Source organism: Physella acuta, unplaced genomic scaffold, assembly GCF_028476545.2.
Source record: "Physella acuta isolate Inbredline_101_S28 unplaced genomic scaffold, ASM2847654v3 ptg000362l, whole genome shotgun sequence".
Classification (NCBI taxonomy): Eukaryota; Metazoa; Mollusca; class Gastropoda; family Physidae; genus Physella; species Physella acuta.
The window spans coordinates 596,098-617,024 of record NW_026731881.1 but is presented as its reverse complement, the minus strand read 5'-3'; the positions used below and the strand labels follow the sequence as shown (position 1 = coordinate 617,024).

The 20,927-nt window shown below is 36.0% G+C and overlaps 4 protein-coding genes across 6 annotated transcripts; all 4 read right to left on the bottom strand.

Moving 5' to 3' along the window:
- Positions 1-124: 124 nt before the first annotated feature.
- On the bottom strand, positions 125-3,069 carry LOC131941424 (uncharacterized). The gene is made up of 3 exons (XM_059300668.1): positions 2,952-3,069; positions 1,947-2,056; positions 125-1,334 (listed from the first exon to the last, which is right to left on the bottom strand). The coding sequence occupies exons 2-3, from the start codon at positions 1,981-1,983 to the stop codon at positions 424-426; spliced, it is 948 nt and encodes a 315-aa protein (XP_059156651.1). The 5' UTR covers positions 1,984-2,056; positions 2,952-3,069; the 3' UTR covers positions 125-423.
- Positions 3,070-3,681: 612 nt separating this feature from the next.
- LOC131941447 (uncharacterized) lies at positions 3,682-6,130 on the bottom strand. The gene is made up of 3 exons (XM_059300710.1): positions 6,094-6,130; positions 4,599-5,153; positions 3,682-3,698 (listed from the first exon to the last, which is right to left on the bottom strand). The coding sequence occupies exons 1-3, from the start codon at positions 6,128-6,130 to the stop codon at positions 3,682-3,684; spliced, it is 609 nt and encodes a 202-aa protein (XP_059156693.1).
- A 4,925-nt stretch (positions 6,131-11,055) lies between these two features.
- On the bottom strand, positions 11,056-14,869 carry LOC131941455 (uncharacterized). 3 transcript variants are annotated; one of them, XM_059300720.1, is made up of 3 exons: positions 14,770-14,869; positions 13,872-13,940; positions 11,056-12,622 (listed from the first exon to the last, which is right to left on the bottom strand). In XM_059300720.1, the coding sequence occupies exons 2-3, from the start codon at positions 13,906-13,908 to the stop codon at positions 11,988-11,990; spliced, it is 672 nt and encodes a 223-aa protein (XP_059156703.1). In that variant the 5' UTR covers positions 13,909-13,940; positions 14,770-14,869; the 3' UTR covers positions 11,056-11,987. The 3 variants fall into 3 exon arrangements, with proteins under 3 accessions (XP_059156703.1, XP_059156705.1, XP_059156706.1); XM_059300722.1 differs by having other exon boundaries at positions 14,775-14,860; XM_059300723.1 differs by lacking the exon at positions 14,770-14,869 and adding an exon at positions 14,405-14,520.
- A 3,482-nt stretch (positions 14,870-18,351) lies between these two features.
- Positions 18,352-20,845, bottom strand: LOC131941446 (coadhesin-like). Its single transcript, XM_059300709.1, has 6 exons — positions 20,839-20,845; positions 20,519-20,692; positions 19,840-20,016; positions 19,173-19,328; positions 18,930-19,017; positions 18,352-18,398 (listed from the first exon to the last, which is right to left on the bottom strand). The coding sequence occupies exons 1-6, from the start codon at positions 20,843-20,845 to the stop codon at positions 18,368-18,370; spliced, it is 633 nt and encodes a 210-aa protein (XP_059156692.1). The 3' UTR covers positions 18,352-18,367.
- Positions 20,846-20,927: the final 82 nt, after the last annotated feature.

Here is a 20,927-nt window from a genome sequence, read left to right as displayed (position 1 = left end):
ACATTTATTTATCTTGCAATTATTTAGCTCTAATCAACCAGTCGTTGAACTGGCAAAAAACGTTTATTTATCTTGCAATTATTTAGCTCTAATCAACCATTCGTTGAACTGGCAAAAACATTTATTTATCTTGCAATTATTTAGCTCTAATCAACCATTCGTTGAACTGGCAAAAACATTTATTTATCTTGCAATTATTTAGCTCTAATCAACCATTCGTTGAACTGGCAAAAAACATTTATTTATCTTGCAATTATTTAGCTCTAATCAACCATTCGTTGAACTGGCAAAAAACATTTATTTATCTTGCAATTATTTTTCACCCCTCTGAATGGTATCCCCGGGTGCGATATGCACCCCCCCACACACACACTCGCCTCGCGACGCCTCTGAAATAAAAGTATACAATTGGATAAAGTATAACTAAAAGTCCAAGTATACTCCACTAAAATTTAATCCCTTTTCGTTCGTACCACTGTGGGTATGTGCTGTGGACAATCTACTGCCAAGTATGTAGACGATAGCCCCACTGCTACCCGGACACGTACAGGTTGTGTACGTGTACATGGTACCTGCACCCACCTCCTGTTTGTGTACCCAGCGACCTACAGAGACCTGCTTAGAAAGGCCATGAGGATGTGACACTATAATGGTCAGCTTGTCCACATCTCTACGACTCCTGTATTTTCCACTTATTTGCCCCCATAGCTCATCAAAACGGTTAATCATTTGTTTTAGTTTGTCGCCTATCATAGGATCATGAGTTGCACAGGCAAAATAACACAAATCATGTTCAGTATTTGGCCCACTTAACTTAAACCCATACATCTTGACAACTCGAGTTTTATCTTCATCATACCATAATCTACAGCTAGAGTTTTCTATTTCACTCTCATCAAAAACCACATGTCTGGCTGTCTGTACAACAACCTCCCACCACACGTGTCTCCGTGTGGCCGGGTAATCACATTCAGGACATGGGCATGGCATGTAGTCGTCCTTTCCCTTTGTGTACTTGGTGACAAACCTCACCCTCCCAGTGCCATTGAATTGTGTTTTCTGTCCTCTTGTGCTGTAGCAAGGATATTTCATTTCACCGCCCGGAAAAAACTCTGGTCTTTTAGAACTGGCGAACGTCACGGATACCCTGACCACCAGGTCGGCCAGGGCTTTAGTGAAGTCACAGATGTCCTCACTATAACCCGGAGGGAAATGTTGAATGGTCAACTGTTTGACAGGAATAAATTCATTGTGAGGTTTCTTGCAGTGTTTCTTGTAACGATCCCAATTTGCCTCCCCTTCAGTTTCAAGACATTCTTGTACTTCGTGTGTACCTATACAGGTAAAATGATATCAACAAAGTAATTAGCTTGACCACGTTAACAAAGATATATATATATATATATTTATATATATATATATATACATATATATATATATTTATATATATATATATATATATATATATATATATATATATATATATATATATATATATATATATATATATATATATATATATATATACTTACACATACATATTATAATTCTACAGCATCCATTAGTACAACCATCTAAACATCACCATCGCAAAAAAATAAAATGTACAAGATGCTTCAACACAACAATCTGTCAATTAATTTAGTATGCTATTGTTTTTTGTCCCAACTTTTAAAAAATCTTATATGCAATTTATTAAAATGAATGGACTTTTTCTCTGTATGTTTGTAAAATGTTGATGGATGACATGCATATAGTGAAAAATTCGACTTGATCGCCATTGTGTAATATTTTTAAAGTCTTAATTAAACAAAATAAATTACCCTTAAAAAATTCCAATTGTGTTTGAAAAAAGTAAATTACTTCCCTTGATAGACGACTTACAAAAGTTAATAAAAAGTTAATAATTACTTTTTTTTACGACTAGTATAAAAAAATAATATCACCTGTGAAATACTGTGAAATGTTTTCTTTACCCGCCATTGTGGTGCTGTCATACAGCCTATCCTGGCTGTCGTCTGTTAGTTAAATATTTGTATTCAACGACGTCTTTAGTCTTGTGGACAAAATGTAATTTTACAATGTTTATTAGCATTGGTATGGTTTGACACTATTGACATGTTCTATCTAACAGCTGTTTTATTCAATACTCTTGACATTTACTAGACATTAGACATGTTTCAAGGGATAACTCACATTGACCAATTTCACTTTTACTTGTTATCGTTCATAAACTATAAAAAACAAACTATAATTATACAAGGGAGTTGCTATAATAAAGGAAGGTCGCAAGCTAAAAATCTAACATTTCAGAAATCTTTATAAAACATTTATAATATCTAACACCATTTTAGCATTTAAATACAACATGTAGTATTATATTCATAATGTGAAAATTGAGTAACACTAAAAATAGAATAAGACTAAGGGCTGAATATTTGGACTATGAACAAACTTCAAAAAACATACCTATACACTATTTTTAAAATCAGTTGCTAGATCATTTCTGGTTGTGTCGTGTTAGACTAGAAATGACAAAAGGCCGGTATGTTGGTACCGAATGGTTCGAGTTCACTCACGATATACTTTTTTGTACCTCATTGATTCACGCAAGTTACTTGCAAACTAAAAGCGTTCGTGTCCATACTACACGATTCTAATCAAACAATAGATTTGAAGTAAACAGATTCTACATCAAAATCACCCCGATATATAGATTTATTGCTTCGTGTTTAGAATATTGTTATAAATCTGTTTAATCTGTTTTTATGAGTTGGAATTTTGATTGTTAGATCCTCATGTACTCATCAACTACTATACATTAAAAAATGAATTAGTTTGATTTTTCATTTAAATGTGATCCATTTAATATAAATACAAATTCAATTCATTTAAAAAGAAGTACGTCGCTAGTAGATACACAGATAGAGATTAATATCCATAAAACAAACCTCGCTTGAAATCAGCGCCCTATCAAAGTTTGTGTATGATAGTTACACACCTCTAGTGTGTCATACAATCTGAAATGTGACGGGTACACGGTTAACCAGAGCTTTCTACAGACTTTATTTCTGGGAAAATTTCTTTCACGCCTGAGTAGCTTCTCTAAATAGTGATCGGATCACTGGCAGCGGTGTGACATGGTGGTAATTTTATGTTTGGTGGTAAACTTGTGATAGTCGGTAATCTTGTGATGGTGATAATTTTATCTGTGGTAGTAATCTTACTGTGTGTGGTATTCTTGTGTTGGCCGGTATTCTTGTGTTGGTGGTAATTTTGTCTGTGGTGGTATTCTTGTGTTGGGTGGTATTATTCTGTTGTGGCGTAATCTTGGTGTGGGTAGTATTCTTGTATTGGGTGGTATTCTGGTTTTGGGTGGTAATCTTGTGTTGAATGATATTTTTGGGTTGGGTGGTATTCTTGTAACGGTGGTAATTTTGTCTGTGGTAGTAATCTTGGTGTGGGTGGTATTCTTGTGTTGGGTAACGACTATACACATAGACATTTAATGACAATGCATTAGTTTTGAGAATAGATTTATTAAATTATGTAATGAATAAAAATGGATAAGACAAGCAACGAAACTTTTCCTATTACTTTTTTAAAAAATTCAACCACACCCTTTGCATTTATTAGAGAACACAACAGTTTTAGACTGTAAAATCGAAACATAAAAATAAATCAACGTGGTGCCAGTACTGTACATAACAACAGCAACTAAGGTAAACAGGGCGACAGCTCGAGCTGTTTTCCCCGGGAAAATATGTCTGAAAGAAACCATGAAGCCATCTGTTAACATCGAATAAAATTTAAAAATAGATCTCTTTGTATCGTCATCGAAGTGGATCAAACTGGAAAATTTGAGCCAAATCGCTGTGATAGAAGTCAAATTTGAGTTACAAGATTTATTTGTAAATTAAATAAAAGCTTGTTAAAAAAAACAACTTTTTAAAAACAACATGATATATACGGTGGCATTATCTTAGAATTCAAGACGTACTTAATAGAAATAAAACAAAAACGAAAAAAAAATTCATCTAATTCGGACAGTTCACCCCAAAACGTTGACTTCTTGTCTTTTATTATTAAAAATCAAATCTTCTGAAGGACTCTCTTACATCATTCACCATACTCAAAGTAAACGTGTCTGGTGACTTTATGCTTCTGGACATTCGTGAGAATGGTCTATCAGGCAATCATGTTTATTTACATTTTAGATTTAAAAAAACGCAGCTACAAGCCACTGTCTACCCAAACCCCACTATAATTTAAACCATCATAGTCACGTCCACTGTGGGGATGGACAGAAAATTCCCACCCCAGTCTGTAGACCAATGCCCCGCTGCTACCGGGGCAGGTACACGATGTGTACGTGTACCTTGTGACCCCCTCCCTCACCACCTGCCTGTGTACCCAGTGACCTACAGAGACCTGCTTAGAACAGCCATGAGGATGTGACACTATAATGGTCAGCTTGTCCACATCTCTACATTCCTTGTATTTTTCTTTTATTCTATCACGTAGACCATTGAAGAGCCCCACCATTTTTTGAAGTTTATAGCCAACGTCTAAGTCATGTGTCACACAAGACAACTTACAAACGTCTTTCTCGGTGTCTGACACGTACACCTCACACCCATAAATCTTGACCACTGGACTTTGATCATCATCAAACCACAACCTACACCTGGACTGTCTCGCTTCATTCGAATCAAAAACCACATGCGTAGCTGTCACAACGCCAACCTCCCACCACACTTTGCTGGGTGTGTCCGAGTGGTCACAATCAGGACATGGACAAGTTCTGTAGTAATCCATTCCCTCTGTGTATTTGGTCACAACTCCTACCCTCCCCGTCCCTGTCCTTAGTGAGTTCTGTCCCCTGGTGTTGTAGCAAGGATATGGATCTGTAGTGCCTGGTACAAACTCTGGTCTGTCTGGACTGGTGAAGGTCACCGCTACCCTGACCGTTAGGTCAGCTAGGGCTTTGGTAAAGTTATACAAGTCAATGTCACGGTAGTTAGCTGGAAAATCTTCAGTGCTTAACACAGTCACAGGAATAAATCCTGCATGAGATTTTTTACACTCTTTCTTGTAAAGATCTAAATGAGCCTCACATTGACCTTCAATACATTCTTGAACTTCATGAGTACCTGCATTTGTAAATAAAAACAATGCTTATATCACTAGTGATATATACATGTCTCCTCCAAAATACACAAATATTTTTAAATCCCTGTCGTGAGATACATCACAATACGAATAAACACTACGGTGTTTTTATGGTTTACGTGGCAAAAGATAGTAATGACAAAGTTTTTCAAGGCTATATTTCTTGGTGTCATTTGATTTTCGACCTATATTTATTTGATCTTAGTTGTTATTAGGGCGCGGGTTTGCTCACATTATCGCCCAGACGCTCCGGGCGTGTTGAATGAACGCCTTGATTGTACGTTAATCACCCTCCGTAATGGTTAGATAGAACATACCTTGGCCATTGCCTAGGTGTCAGTGTTGCGCGGCGCTCTCGGGAGCCACCGGTTACACTACGCCGTGTCCGATCCCAAAATAGTCATTGAGGATAGTAGCCAACCGTGTCACTTTGTAGGGGGATCTTTAAAATGAATATAGGCTATATAGTGCTCATAAGCGAGCCCGGGCCGCTCTAGGTCTCTCAACAATATGGGCGGCTGAAGTCTTCCTGACCCCCTATACAGGACTCTCAATTAACGGACCGAATTTTTTCTGAGATATTTTGTCTGGGATCATTTGTCCATGATATCATTTGTCCTAATATATTTTGTCCTGTTATCTTTTGTCCGTGAGATCATTTGTCCTTGAGATCATTTATCCTAATATATTTTTTCCTGAGATCATTTGTCCGTGAGATATTTTGTCTGGGATATTTTGTCTGATTTCATTTGTCCTTTCATCACTATATACATGTATATATATATATATATATATATATATATATATATATATATATATATATATATATATATATATATATATACATATATATATATATATATATATATATATATATATATATATATATATATATATATACTTAAAATGAAATGAAAATACCTTTAAAATATTTTGATACATCTTCTTCGGTAGTCATACTGTGGTTTTCATCTAGGTTATCCAAATCCTTCAAATATAAGCGTAAAATACAAAGATCATCTGAAGTGTTGTGGAAGTTTCATAATCATTTTATAATGCTGGAAAGTTTTGTCTAATTATTATAAATACATTTATTAAGTTAAAAATATATTAAAATATACTCTTAGACAAATTTCTAGACCAGTACTGGTTGTCATATAGTCTTTCCTTAGTCTGTAGTGGTTGGATCTTTTCTTTTTTGCCTAATTTAAATCATGATTTTATACATAATATGTAACAAAACATAGAAAGATGTATGTCAAAATTTCAAGGTAACAGGAGGTCTCTATTTACAGACTTTGTTAAGACAGCAGCGGTCAATACCTTCACGTTAGGAGTGGGGAACTATTTAATATTTTCCTGAAATTAAACCTACACTAACTATGAGAGACTGACAGCCATGAATCGGAAAAGATAAAATCACTTTTAACGTTAGTAACTAGACTTACCTAGCTGTTGTTACATGTAAACATATAGTTTGTGTCTGAGAGTCAAATGTAAAAAGTACCAGGATACATATCAAGTTATACACCTATCCTATAACTTTAGATCTAGGAAACGATCGGCCATGAATGGGTGAATACTGTATTACTACCTAAGTTGCTATATTTGGATGGCGTTATTTAAATATAGATACTGAATATAACTGTAAATATTGAAAACTACCTGAGTATCTGATACTTAATAGCATGGAGATAGCAATAGACTCAAGTCAATTTATTATGGCATTGTTTTTTTTACAAAATGTGTACCCAGTTTAAAGCTTTTTTGGTTAGACCATAGTAAAAACATTTAGAAGCATTTACAGTATTGGTTTTACTTTTAAAAAAGCATTTAAATTAGGTTTAATTGATTTGTACGTAGGTGGAATGATAATGGCGGGGGGGGGGGGGCAAGTTCTTTGATGACCTCCGAACATAGGAAATGTAGTATAGTATAGTATACTAAAGATTTTTTTATAAAGCTAGGAGATGCGGAAGTAAATACAATTCAAATGATTTGATTAACTTTGAAGTAATTTTAAATAACATGCCTTCAACGTAACAATTAAAAAGAAAATGCATTTTAAAAATGATATGCAGCGCGCTGGATAAACTTTAGAGTGTAAATTGCTCATCATTAGTATGATAGGCGTACGTGTGGGAGGGGGGTGTTTTAGCTAGATATAGTTAACGCTGACAAACTTTTTGTCAAAGCTTTTTGTTTTGTTTACAAAAGTTCAGATACACTTGCGTGATTTCCAGTTATTAAAGGTTTTATTACTCCAGGAACTTAAAGAAACCGGGAGTGAGATCTATTGGTAGCTGCTGGAGACGGGTGTAAACATTTTGGTGTTGTGAAATCCGATCTAGTCACTTTGTACTTTAGTTTTTTGATAGAAATAATCTGCTTAATTTCAACTTACTTTCTAATAGCAGTCAATGTCTGCAGTTCATGCAGTTAAGGGGGTAGGCTCCAGAAAAAAACAACTTCTTAACAAATATGTTTTATTTATTTATTTGTGTATATCTAAGTTAGAGTACTTAAAAGAAAATATTTGCAAGCATCAGGGACTTTTTTGAAAATATGGTAGCCATGGCAACAGCGGCCATATTGAAAAAAACTAACTTTTATGGAGTTCTAAAATTACATAAACTAACATATATATCGTCAATACAACTATTGATCCTTCTTGTATTAACACTAATTTTTGTAACAGAAAACACTCTAGAAATATATTTTTGATTTTTCAAAATTTGGTATGGCGATTTGTTTCCTTATTCACCAGTAAAATTGCTTTAAAAAAATGTAACCGACTAACCAGGAATATGCTGTGTTATTTCCTGTAATTTTAGTTTTTTTAAAAGCTCTGTACCTTGTAAAAAGTAGTTTTCTATAGGTTGCACGGCCTATACAATGTTGACAATTTTCAGATATTCTTTCTAGTTGACTTAACCTTTAGTGTCATGCCGGTATCAATGTGCTGTAAATGTACAACTGATCAATGACTTGAATGATTTCACAATGAATACAGCAATCGATAACCGTCAAGTGTGCTTGTACACGAGTTGTCACTTGTCAGGTAATAGGGCGTCACGCCAAGATCAGTTCGTGAAAAACAGGTGCAGCATAAGTGTAACATTGATGTAACATATATACATATATATACATAGTTACCAAGCGTACCTTAAACTTTTCAGTAATATTTGCAACAGATACAAACGTGTTAATAACACACCTAATGCTAAAACATTCTTAGATCAGTACTTGATTGATAGAATTCAGTTCTATAGCCTGTGTTTGCCAGCTATATTTAAAGTGCACACCATTTCATGTTTCGCTACGTGAATATGTCATACACATGTTGGAACCTTAGACATAGATCGGATATAAAAAGTATTAGTGCACAAAAGAACAGGTTTAGTCGATGCATATCCACTTTGTGTGTAATCAGTTCGTGTGTCACCAGTGTGTGTGTCACCAGTGTGTGTGTCACCAGTTCGTGTGTCACCAGTTCGTGTGTCACCAGTGTGTCTGTCACCAGTGTGTGTGTCACCAGTGTGTGTGTCACCAGTATGCGTGTAATCAGTTCGTGTGTCACCAGTTCGTGTGTCTACAGTCCATTTGTCACCAATCCGTATGTCCGAGTATCACTACTCCATGTGTCCCCAATACGTGTGTCACCACTCTTCGACACCAAATTAATTAATTCGCTAGAAAACGATTTCACAAATGTAACTTCTACGTCCTATAATGAGCAGGATGTTTATATAACCAGATGTGTGGCATCTAGATAAGTATGTCCTTGTTTGTCCGTTTCATCAGACTTACAGGTATCTCTAGCTGAAGTTGTCGACTGGCCATTACATAGATCATTACATTTCAAAGATAGTTTAACTATCTGCCTAATTGTCATTACAGATGTAGAATAAACTTTTTGTTTACAAATTGTCGTCGTCAATGACGTCACTTATATCATTTAACCCTTTGGCACCTGGACTAAAAAAAAACAGCGACAAGACTGAAAAGTTTGTTGAGTGTTATGTAGAGCTGGGCTTGGTATGCCCCATACCTCAGTAGAGGGGAGCAGAGGACATACACGCTAAATAATGGATACCTGTATAATGTATATATATATATATGACGTGGTTTAAATCAAGATTTTACACACGCACACGCACACACACGCACACACACGCACACACACGCACACACACACAAACACACAAACACAAACACACACACACATAATGAGCAAGCTAAATAAAAGCCTTTTATTAAGAAAAAGTTTCATGATTATTGGTATTTAAGCAATGCCAGGCTACGAAGATGCTTGAGATAATTTCATGCATGGTTGCACGGTGTGGCAGAGTTTAAAGTTTTCAGAAGGTTTAAGATTCAAGCTAAACTCTCTTACACTGCAGTTATTCTAGAATGCAAAGTGATGGTAAGATATATCTTAGGGTTTTCAATGGTAACAATTAATCAAAGGTACTCAATTTGAATGAATTATGAGTTCATTTTATTATTTAGATTTTGTATCTACAATGTAATTTCATCCTTAGGAGTTGACAGAGACAACAGAAAAACGAACAACAACGCTTTGTGTGCCTGTCGACCGTCAGAAAAATGCTGCAGGATCCTGTTGGTTTAGAGTTATTGAATTGTTATGCATCCTGTTGGGTTAGAGTTATTGAATTGTTATGGATCCTGTTGGGTTAGAGTTATTGAATTGTTATGGATCCTGTTGGCAGAGGCGTAGCGACCCCTCCCGGCGCCCGGGGCGACATTTTAGTTTCGCGCCCCCATATATATATATATATATATATATATATATATATATATATATATATATATATATATATATATATATATATATATATATATATATATATATATATATATATATATATATATATATATATATTTGCGTGTGTGTTTGTGTGTGCGACAGTCTGGAAAAAAAATTAACAATTACGCTGATTGTCGTTCCCTAAAACTTCACTTGATGCCAATTAATTTCCCCTTAAGATGCCGAAACGAATAACACGTAGAAAATCATAAGAGCTTAGAACAGTGGGCTCCATCGAACCCGAGAGGTTCGGTAATTCAGTCTCAGTGCTTCCGCGTAGGTCAAGACACACACCCGACTCATAGGATTGACGATCGGATTTTCTCATTGTGGACGATACAACTATTAAGGAGGGTTCGGTGATTGCGCATATGAAACTGGTTGGGTTCGGTACTCCAAAAAGTTAAGAACCACTGCTTTAGAGTGTATTTTGTAGAAGGTGCAAGCCTTATTTGGTCTACTTTTGGTCGTGTCTTTAGAACAATTTCGATAATAGTAGGCCAATATTGCAATTTTGAATTATCAGTTAGGTTGAACAAAGTAATAATCAGTACAATATACTAATTTTCTTCTCTCTTAACATTTTGGCAAAGAGGGTCGCTTCCCATCCACCCGCTCCGACAGTCAGCTAACTCTTTTTTATGTTACACAATCTTAAAATACGCTTTAGTTCAATGGGTTTCTTTTCTATGCGATATCGGTTTATTCCTTAATCCGGTGTGAATTTTTCCGATTTTAGTCTTCGAAAAAGCGCCCCCCTCCCCATCTAGGAAAGCTGGAAAGCGGTTTTTCCGGTCACTGTTTCTTAAAGATATACGTTTTACAGTTACACAACCAAGGTAGGAAACAGTTAAATCAGTATGCAAAGGCTCTCAGCCGTTACATTTCTTTATTTTAACTGTTTATAATTCAAAACTGCAGCTTAAAATGAGCTTTTAATTTTTTTTCTACCCCTTTTGGCGCCCCCCCTAGGGTCGGCGCCCGGGGCGGCCGCCCTCCCCGCCCTCCCCTAGCTACGCCTCTGCCTGTTGGGTTAGAGTTATTGAATTGTTATGGATCCTGTTGTAACACGAGATTCTGGGGTCCAAAACAAACTGTTACATTAGGCTTCTATTTCTCTAAGATTTTTATTTGGCTGATAACTTATCTATCTGTTTGTGAAGTGTTTTGATAACATGATTTCCATCTACTGGTACTTGTCATTCATAACTTATTATCTATCTGCTAGAGACGTGTATTATTTGCCAGCCCCCTGACCTTCGAACCTATAACCGCTATAATTTAATTGAAGGCGGCTGGATGTCCCACTGTGGGGGTGGTCAGACCTATCTGTACACGCCAGTCTGTACACTAGCGCCCCACTGTGGGGGTGGTCAGACCTATCTGTACACGCCAGTCTGTACACTAGCGCCCCACTGTGGGGGTGGTCAGACCTATCTGTACACGCCAGTCTGTACACTAGCGCCCCACTGTGGGGGTGGTCAGACCTATCTGTACACGCCAGTCTGTACACTAGCGCCCCACTGTGGGGGTGGTCAGACCTATCTGTACACGCCAGTCTGTACACTAGCGCCCCACTGTGGGGGTGGTCAGACCTATCTGTACACGCCAGTCTGTACACTAGCGCCCCACTGTGGGGGTGGTCAGACCTATCTGTACACGCCAGTCTGTACACTAGCGCCCCACTGTGGGGGTGGTCAGACCTATCTGTACACCCCAGTCTGTATACTAGCGCCCCGCTGCTACCTGGACAGGTAGATGTGGTGTACGTGTATCGTGTACACCAACCGTGTACAGATTTTGTGTACTTGTAATGTTGACTTGTATCATCAGCTTTTTTCCCGGTCGTGCCATCCCCCACCTCCTGCCTGTGTACCCAGTGACCGATTGAGATCTTCTTAGGTCCGCCATGAGGATGTGCCACTATGATGGTCAGCTTGTCCACATCTCTACGACTTTCGAACTTTTCTTTCACCTTTTTACATTAGCGAACAAACAGTTGTCTTGTCTTCGACAGCTTTTGAGCCACATCAGGGTCGTGTGTCACACAATGCAGCACACATATATCTTGGTCTGTGTTTGACACACCTACTTTCCAACCGTCGATATTGACCTTTGGACTTTGACCGTTGTCGTACCACAACCTACAGGTGGAGTTCCTGGCCTCAATGGCATCAAAGACCACGTGTCTTGACGTCATGACATCCACGAGCCACAAGTCTTGGCCGGCTGTACACGTGTGTCCAACAGAGGCACACGGGGATGTCCTGTAGCCGTCCATCCCCTCCATGTACTTCCGGACCATCCACACCCTCCCCGTCACATAGAACATGACTCTCTTCTCCCCTTTGTACTTGGAGCAAGGATAGAGATCCTCAGTGCCAGGTATAAGTTCTGGTCTGTCTGCGCTTGTGTACTTGACCTTAATCTGTACCGTCAGACCAGCCATAGCGTTAACTAGGTCATACAGGTCGTTGTCTTGGTAACCAACAGGTAAATGTTCAATGGTGAACTTATCTGCTACTATAAAACCTTCATGAGATTTCTTACACACTTTGCTGGATAGAGGTGGATCTGCCTCACCTTCACAATCAAGACATTCTTCTACTTCATGTGTACCTGTTCATATAAACAAAACAAACTATTACAGTAAACATTGCAATGGCTGTTAAATTTAGACATGCATAAAACAAGAAAGCATCTGAACAGTAAATAATGATGTCGTGAGAATTATTTTTAAATATAGTTTCACGATAAGCTTAACATCAGCACCAAACCATAGTGACCAAACTAACACCAAAACATAAGAACCACAGCAGCCCCAAAACATAAGGACCACACCAAAATCTAAACATAAGGACCACAACAGCACCAAAACATAAGAACCACAGCAGCACCAAAACGTAAGGACCACACCAAAATCTAAACATAAGGACCACAGCAGCACCAAAACGTAAGGACCACACCAAAATCTAAACATAAGGACCACAGCAGCACCAAAACGTAAGGACCACACCAAAATCTAAACATAAAAACCACACCAAAATCTAAACATAAGGACCACAACAGCACCAAAACATAAGGACCACAACAGCACCAAAACATAGGGACAATGTTTATGTTTTTTTGTGCCACAATAAAAAAATGCCACATTAAAAAAATGCCACATTAAAAAACTGCCACATTTAAAAAAAAATGCCACATTAAAAAATGCCACATTTAAAAAATGCCACATTAAAAAATGCCACATTTAAAAAAATACCACATTTAAAAAAAATGCCAAATTAAAAAAATGCCACATTTTAAAAATGCCACATTTTAAAAAATGCCACATTAAAAAAATGCCACATTTAAAAAAAATGCCACATTAAAAAAATGCCACATTTTAAAAAATGCCACATTTAAAAAATGCCACATTTTAAAAAATGCCACATTTTAAAAAATGCCACATTTAAAAAAATGCCACATTTAAAAAAATGCCACAGTTAAAAAAATGCCACATTAAAAAAATGCCACATTTAAAAAATGCCACATTTAAAAAAATGCCACATTAAAAAAATGCCACATTTTAAAAAATGCCACATTAAAAAATGCCACATTTAAAAAATGCCACATTTTAAAAAATGCCACATTAAAAAAAATGCCACATTAAAAAAATGCCACATTTTAAAAAATGCCACATTAAAAACATGCCACATTTTAAAAAATGCCACATTTTAAAAAATGCCACATTTTAAAAAATGCCACATTAAAAAAATGCCACATTTTTTAAAAAATGCCACATTAAAAAATGCCACATTTTTAAAAAATGCCACATTAAAAAAATGCCACATTAAAAAAATGCCACATTAAAAAAAAATGCCATCACCTGTAAAATATTCTGACAAGTCTTCTCCACTTGCCATGCTGTTTTGTTCACTTCGATTTGTGCTTGAAACTGTAAATACACATACATATTTCCATTTTAAGAATTAGCTAGGCTGGCTCCAAAAAGTCTATTATTAGAACAATGGTTTCCCACTTCAAACGCTGCTACAGAGCTTGATTTACCAGCTCCAGTGGCAATAGGTAGATCGTCAACTGCAGGCACTTTTTAAAATAACTTTTATGTAAACGTATGGCAAACATGTTTTGAAAATAATTCATTTCTCAAAATTATTTGATAATACAACTGTCTAGCTCAAGTATTCGTTGAGAATCTTAATATTGCACAGAAAAGTGTACTAAACAATGGCAATAAAATCTTCATATAACACTTCTGTAACCAAACAAAGCTGTAGACGAAGGTTTGTGTTAAGCAGTGTAGTCTGTTTGCATTTGGTTAGTGTGTTTGGCAAATGTAAAATGACGAGATAATTAATAATGTCTTCACCTAATCAAATGTTGAGCCATAACCCATACCTGATTACATAACCACACACAGCCCGTGTATAGAGCACTATATGACCAGTTGCTGGAAAGAAAACTAGGTTATATGACGTCAGACGTAAAGACGCCACTGGATCAGTCGCTGTTTGTTGCATCACCCAGCAGTTTAAAAACTAAATCCACTTTAGACATATGTTGACATGTTCAGATACATCATTCAACTCACACACCTTACCTTACATCATTCAACTCACACACCTTACCTTACATCATTCAACTCACACACCTTACCTTACATCATTCAACGCACACACCTTACCTTACATCATTCAACTCACACACCTTACCTTACATCATTCAACTCACACACCTTACCTTACATCATTCAACTCACACACCTTACCTTGAGATCCACACGTCAGAGAGCCACGGCTACATACGGACACACGATCAAACACAACACGTTAGCACACGATCAAACACAACACGTTAGCACACGATCAAACACAACACACTATTTTTTCCGGGGAAATGAAGTCACGCATGATTGATTTTCTATGATCGACTTTATCAGTGAAGCTTATTTTTAGATTGATATGAAGTTATTTTTGTGTCGGTGTCAAGACTTGTAGAATGTGTCGGTTCACCCCGAGCTTTGTTTGCTACTGTCTACAGGTGTAGCTCAGGAGTAAGCTTCGCCACTGTTCAGAGCAATTGTATAGGGACAAATACAGAATATGTTCTTTACAACATACAACATACAACATACAACATACAACATACAACATACAACATACAACATACAACATACAACATACAACATACAACATACAACATACAACATACAACATACAACATACAACATACAACATACAACATACAACATACAACATACAACATACAACATACAACATACAACATACAACATACAACATACAACATACAACATACAACATACAACATACAACATACAACATACAACATACAACATACAACATACAACATACAACATACAACATACAACATACAACATACAACATACAACATACAACATACAACATACAACATACAACATACAACATACAACATACAACATACAACATACAACATACAACATACAACATACAACATACAACATACAACATACAACATACAACATACAACATACAACATACAACATACAACATACAACATACAACATACAACATACAACATACAACATACAACATACAACATACAACATACAACATACAACATACAACATACAACATACAACATACAACATACAACATACAACATACAACATACAACATACAACATACAGCATACAGCATACAGCATACAGCATACAGCATACAGCATACAACATACAACATACAACATACAACATACAACATACAACATACAACGTACAACGTACAACGTACAACGTACAACGTACAACGTACAACGTACAACGTACAACGTACAACATACAACATACAACATACAACATACAACATACAACATACAACATACAACATACAACATACAACATACAACATACAACATACAACATACAACATACAACATACAACATACAACATACAACATACAACATACAACATACAACATACAACATACAACATACAACATACAACATACAACATACAACATACAACATACAACATACAACATACAACATACAACATACAACATACAACATACAACATACAACATACAACATACAACATACAACATACAACATACAACATACAACATACTACATACAACATACACCATTCAACATACACCATACACCATACACCATTCAACATACACCATTCAACATACACCATACACCATACACCATACACCATACACCATACACCATACACCATACACCATACACCATACACCATACACCATACACCATACACCATACACCATACACCATACACCATACACCATACACCATACAACATACAACATACAACATACAACATACAACATACAACATACAACATACAACATACAACATACAACATACAACATACAACATACAACATACAACATACAACATACAACATACAACATACAACATACAACATACAACATACAACATACAACATACAACATACAACATACAACATACAACATACAACATACAACATACAACATACAACATACAACATACAACATACAACATACAACATACAACATACAACATACAACATACAACATACAACATACAACATACAACATACAACATACAACATACAACATACAACATACAACATACAACATACAACATACAACATACAACATACAACATACAACATACAACATACAACATACAACATACAACATACAACATACAACATACAACATACAACATACAACATACAACACACAACATACAACATACAACATACAACACACAACACACAACACACAACACACAACACACAACAAACAACAGACAACAAACAGCACACAAGACACAAAACACAAAACACAAAACACAAAATACAACACACAAAACACAACACCTAACACATAACGTACAACGTACACTATACAACATATAATAATCAATTAAAAAGTTTAAAAAAACCCACGTTTTCTGATTGAACTAAAAAGTAGAAAATAAATGCTATAGGCCCTACATCACAATAATGCAAGCGATCACTCTACTATAAGCGATGAAAAACGTGGGGCGCCGAAGTAAAAGTTATATTACTATTGATTAGATAATACTATTGACTTTTATTAGGGAGCTTGTAGAGAGTCAACAGTATTAGAAACTGTAAGAAAATCACGGCGCCCCACGTTTTTGCTCGCTTATAGTAGAGTGATCGCTTGCATTATTGTGATGTAGGGCCTATAGCATTTATTTTCTACTTTTTAGTTCAATCAGAAAACGTGGGTTTTTTAAAACTTTTTTAATGATTATTATTTTCTACTTTTTAGTCTTTGTCTGTTTGTTTGCATTAAAATCTTGCTATCGATTTTATCTTTTCACTTTTTTTGGGTAAACGAAGACAACTCGTAAAAAGACAACTCGTAAAAAGACAACTCGTAAAAAGACAACTCGTAAAAAGACAACTCGTAAAAAGACAACTCGTAAAAAGACAACTCGTAAAAAGACAACTCGTAAAAAGACAACTCGTAAAAAACACGTTGTTTGAATACGTTACTGACTAGAACACATAGATTTGAACCCGTGTCGAGTGGGATAGCAATCGTGTGCCCAACCACTCGACCATATCGTCTCCCCCAAACTGGCCTACCTCCTGTAAGTTTAAACTCGGTTCAAGCTAAATTCTCTGCCCCTAAGCCTGTGGCGACATGTGATCGTTCGCTTCACTGCGCGCGAGGTACGCGTCGCTGGTTTTTTTTCTAATGGCTAGCAGAGGAGAATTATATATATAGATTATATAGCGGTCTAAAATGCTCAATAAAATGTTTCCATTGATCAATTTAGTAATAATAACAATTGAATATTCAATGGTCATCCAAAAGAAAGCTTCCCTGAAAATTTCAGCGCGCTAGCTAACTGGGAAGTGCCAGAAATTTCGATCGCAAGATTTGATTGGAAAGACAAACAAATAAACACACAGAGAAAGCAAGTTAAAAAAACGTGGGAAAAAATACAAATTTAAAATCAAGCTAAACGAAATAGCTAAAGAAGAATACTGAATATTATACATTATAATTTAACATTAAAACTAATATCTAGAACTAGATGTCTAATTTTTTTAAAAGTTACACAATAAAACTAAACCGACAACACAAAACATCGAAACTAAATTATAAAGACAAAATACCAAAACTAAGTTGAAAACACAAAACACAAAAAAAATCGAAACTAATAAAACATTAAAACTCCTCTTGATGATTAAAACATTGAAACAGAAATGAAAAACCCATGAGACAATTAATTTGGTTGCTGATTTCTGTTTTATTTTTTAAAGTTTTATCACCATCGTTGTGACCATTCTATTTACGGCATGTCTACCGGGTTTTAAAGCCTACAACTTTGCACCTATGGAAAAAAAAGGACACATCCAACACTAGAATTCATGAAGTGATTGATGGCCTTAACATACTAGGCCACGTCACTTGAATCATTTATTAAGTGTTACTTGATATGGACACAGAGGCGTAGCGACCCCTCCCGGCGCCCGGGGACAAACTTTCTATTTGCGCCCCCCCCCCCTCGAACTTTCCATTGCACCCCCCCCCTCAAACTTTCAATTTGGCGCCCCCCTAAGGTCGGCGTCCGTGGACATATGTCCCCCTCGCCCCCCCCCCCTCGCTACGCCTCTGTATGGACAGACAAGAGCCAATTAACAAAAAAATTGGAATTTCCAAGTTCTTTAAATTTTTTTCTTACAATCGTTGATGTCTTTAATTGAGGAGATTTGTAATACCTGTAACAGTGTTTCTTAATTAACCGCCTTTTAAAAGCTTTTTATCTTGAAATCCGACTTACAATCACTAGACAAAAAAAAAACTAAAGTAAAATGGTTAAAAAAAGTATAGTTAGTCATAAATTTTATAACAATTTACTTACGTTATTAGTAAAACAGCTCCAGTAATTATTAATATTGAGATGATGATAGCAATAGGTAAATATATAAGTAGACTATAGGCCAATGTATCTGAATAATACATAGATATATCGATATTTAAGGAAATTTTATATAGATATAGATTTAGATAATGATATTGATATTAATATTGATATTAATGTTGATATTAATGTTGATATTGATATAAATCTGTAGACATGTATGTCGGTAAATGAAAAACTCACCATTATGTGGGCATCCCTTAACTTCCCTATTGCCGCCATAGCAAGGCTCCCCCGTCTCCTGTGTAGGGTAAGGTACAACACACCTCCTGTATCTCTCAGTCTGGTTGGTTTGTCTGCAGTTTGTCCAGTCCCCCCATTCACCCCAGCTGATGGATTCTTATAGACACATGGGAGTCAAAATCATATTAACAACGGTGCATTTGTTATATATATATATATATATATATATATATATATATATATATATATATATATATATATATATATATATATATATATATATATATATATATATATATATATATATATATATGTGTGTGTGTGTGTATGTATGTATTGTAAATAAGCGTGTCTGTTTTTAGTCCATGACATGTCTGTTTGTCTATGTGTTTCTTTATGTCGAGATTACGTCACCACATTAACAGAATCAAAATGTTCTAGACTTGATTATGCTAATACAAATCTGACAACCCCCCCCCCCAAAACAAAACATTAATACTAGACTCAATTGAGCGAACGTCTGGAAACTTGAATCCAGTTGTAATTTTTTTTCAAAATGAAATTTGAGATTTCATTGTTGATAGTATTCATTCCATCTATACCGTTGACTGAATATTAAACAAATGAACAAGGAATTAATTCACTGTATAATCCAGCCATTCCTTACTTCCACATATCTCCTCGCAAGATTTATGTTCGTGACTAGTTCCAATGCAGTAGGCAATCTCCTCTAGCGTATGGTTAGCACATTCTCTTATTCGGAGCATTGTCCCACCTCCACACATCACAGAACAGGATGTCCATTCTTGCCACCCACTCCACGTTCCATTGGCTGACATGTTGTCTGTCAAGGAACGACAACATTGTAAACTCACACACACACACACATACACACACAAATCTTTCTGATCCGCTAGATTACAATGTTTGCACATTGTTTAATCTCAAACCTAAAATGTAGGTAGCACAGTAGTTTATTTTGAGCTAATTAACTCTAGAACACACTAGCACACATTAATTTGAACTATTCCCCCCCCCCCCCCAGGTACGTCACGCTACAGTAAACACGATGATGTGTTGATACAATTCGTTGCAAAGTTCACATGACTTTGGGATATTGTGCGACTATGAATGTTTATCAAAACTTTATGGCGGCTAAAAATATCTTTACGCCACACCTCCAGTCAGAAGAGATACCACGTCCATCAAAACCACATTGGTACTAAACTATCTTCGCATTGTTTACATTACAGTCACAAGGAGAAATAATTTGATTAGAAAACCAAGAATATTACATTTCTTGCTGTTTTCGATACCACTATGTATGGGACCACAATAAACGTTACCACTGCAGGTAGCACCACACGTGATCGCCTCCCGTAAACTCCCGTCACACAGACCACCACGATACTCGGGATTTGGATTCATGCAGTCACGTGACCTGACCTTGACCCCATCACAAACAGCAGTGCAGGGAGACCACGCCCCCCACATCAACCATGTCGATCCTATTCGTAAATCTGTAGACAAGCAAGTCAACATTCAAATGTTAGTGATTTTATTTGTATTATATTTAATGTAAAACAATCAGAAATGTATAGAAAATAAGAATTTTATTTTCTAAATCCGTGCTATGTGAAATACCAATAATCTCCAAAATCAGTACCAGTCATAATCTGCCTACCTCATGATAGGACTCAACAAATATGAGACATATAATTCACATACCACATATACTGTAAAAAACGTTCTGGA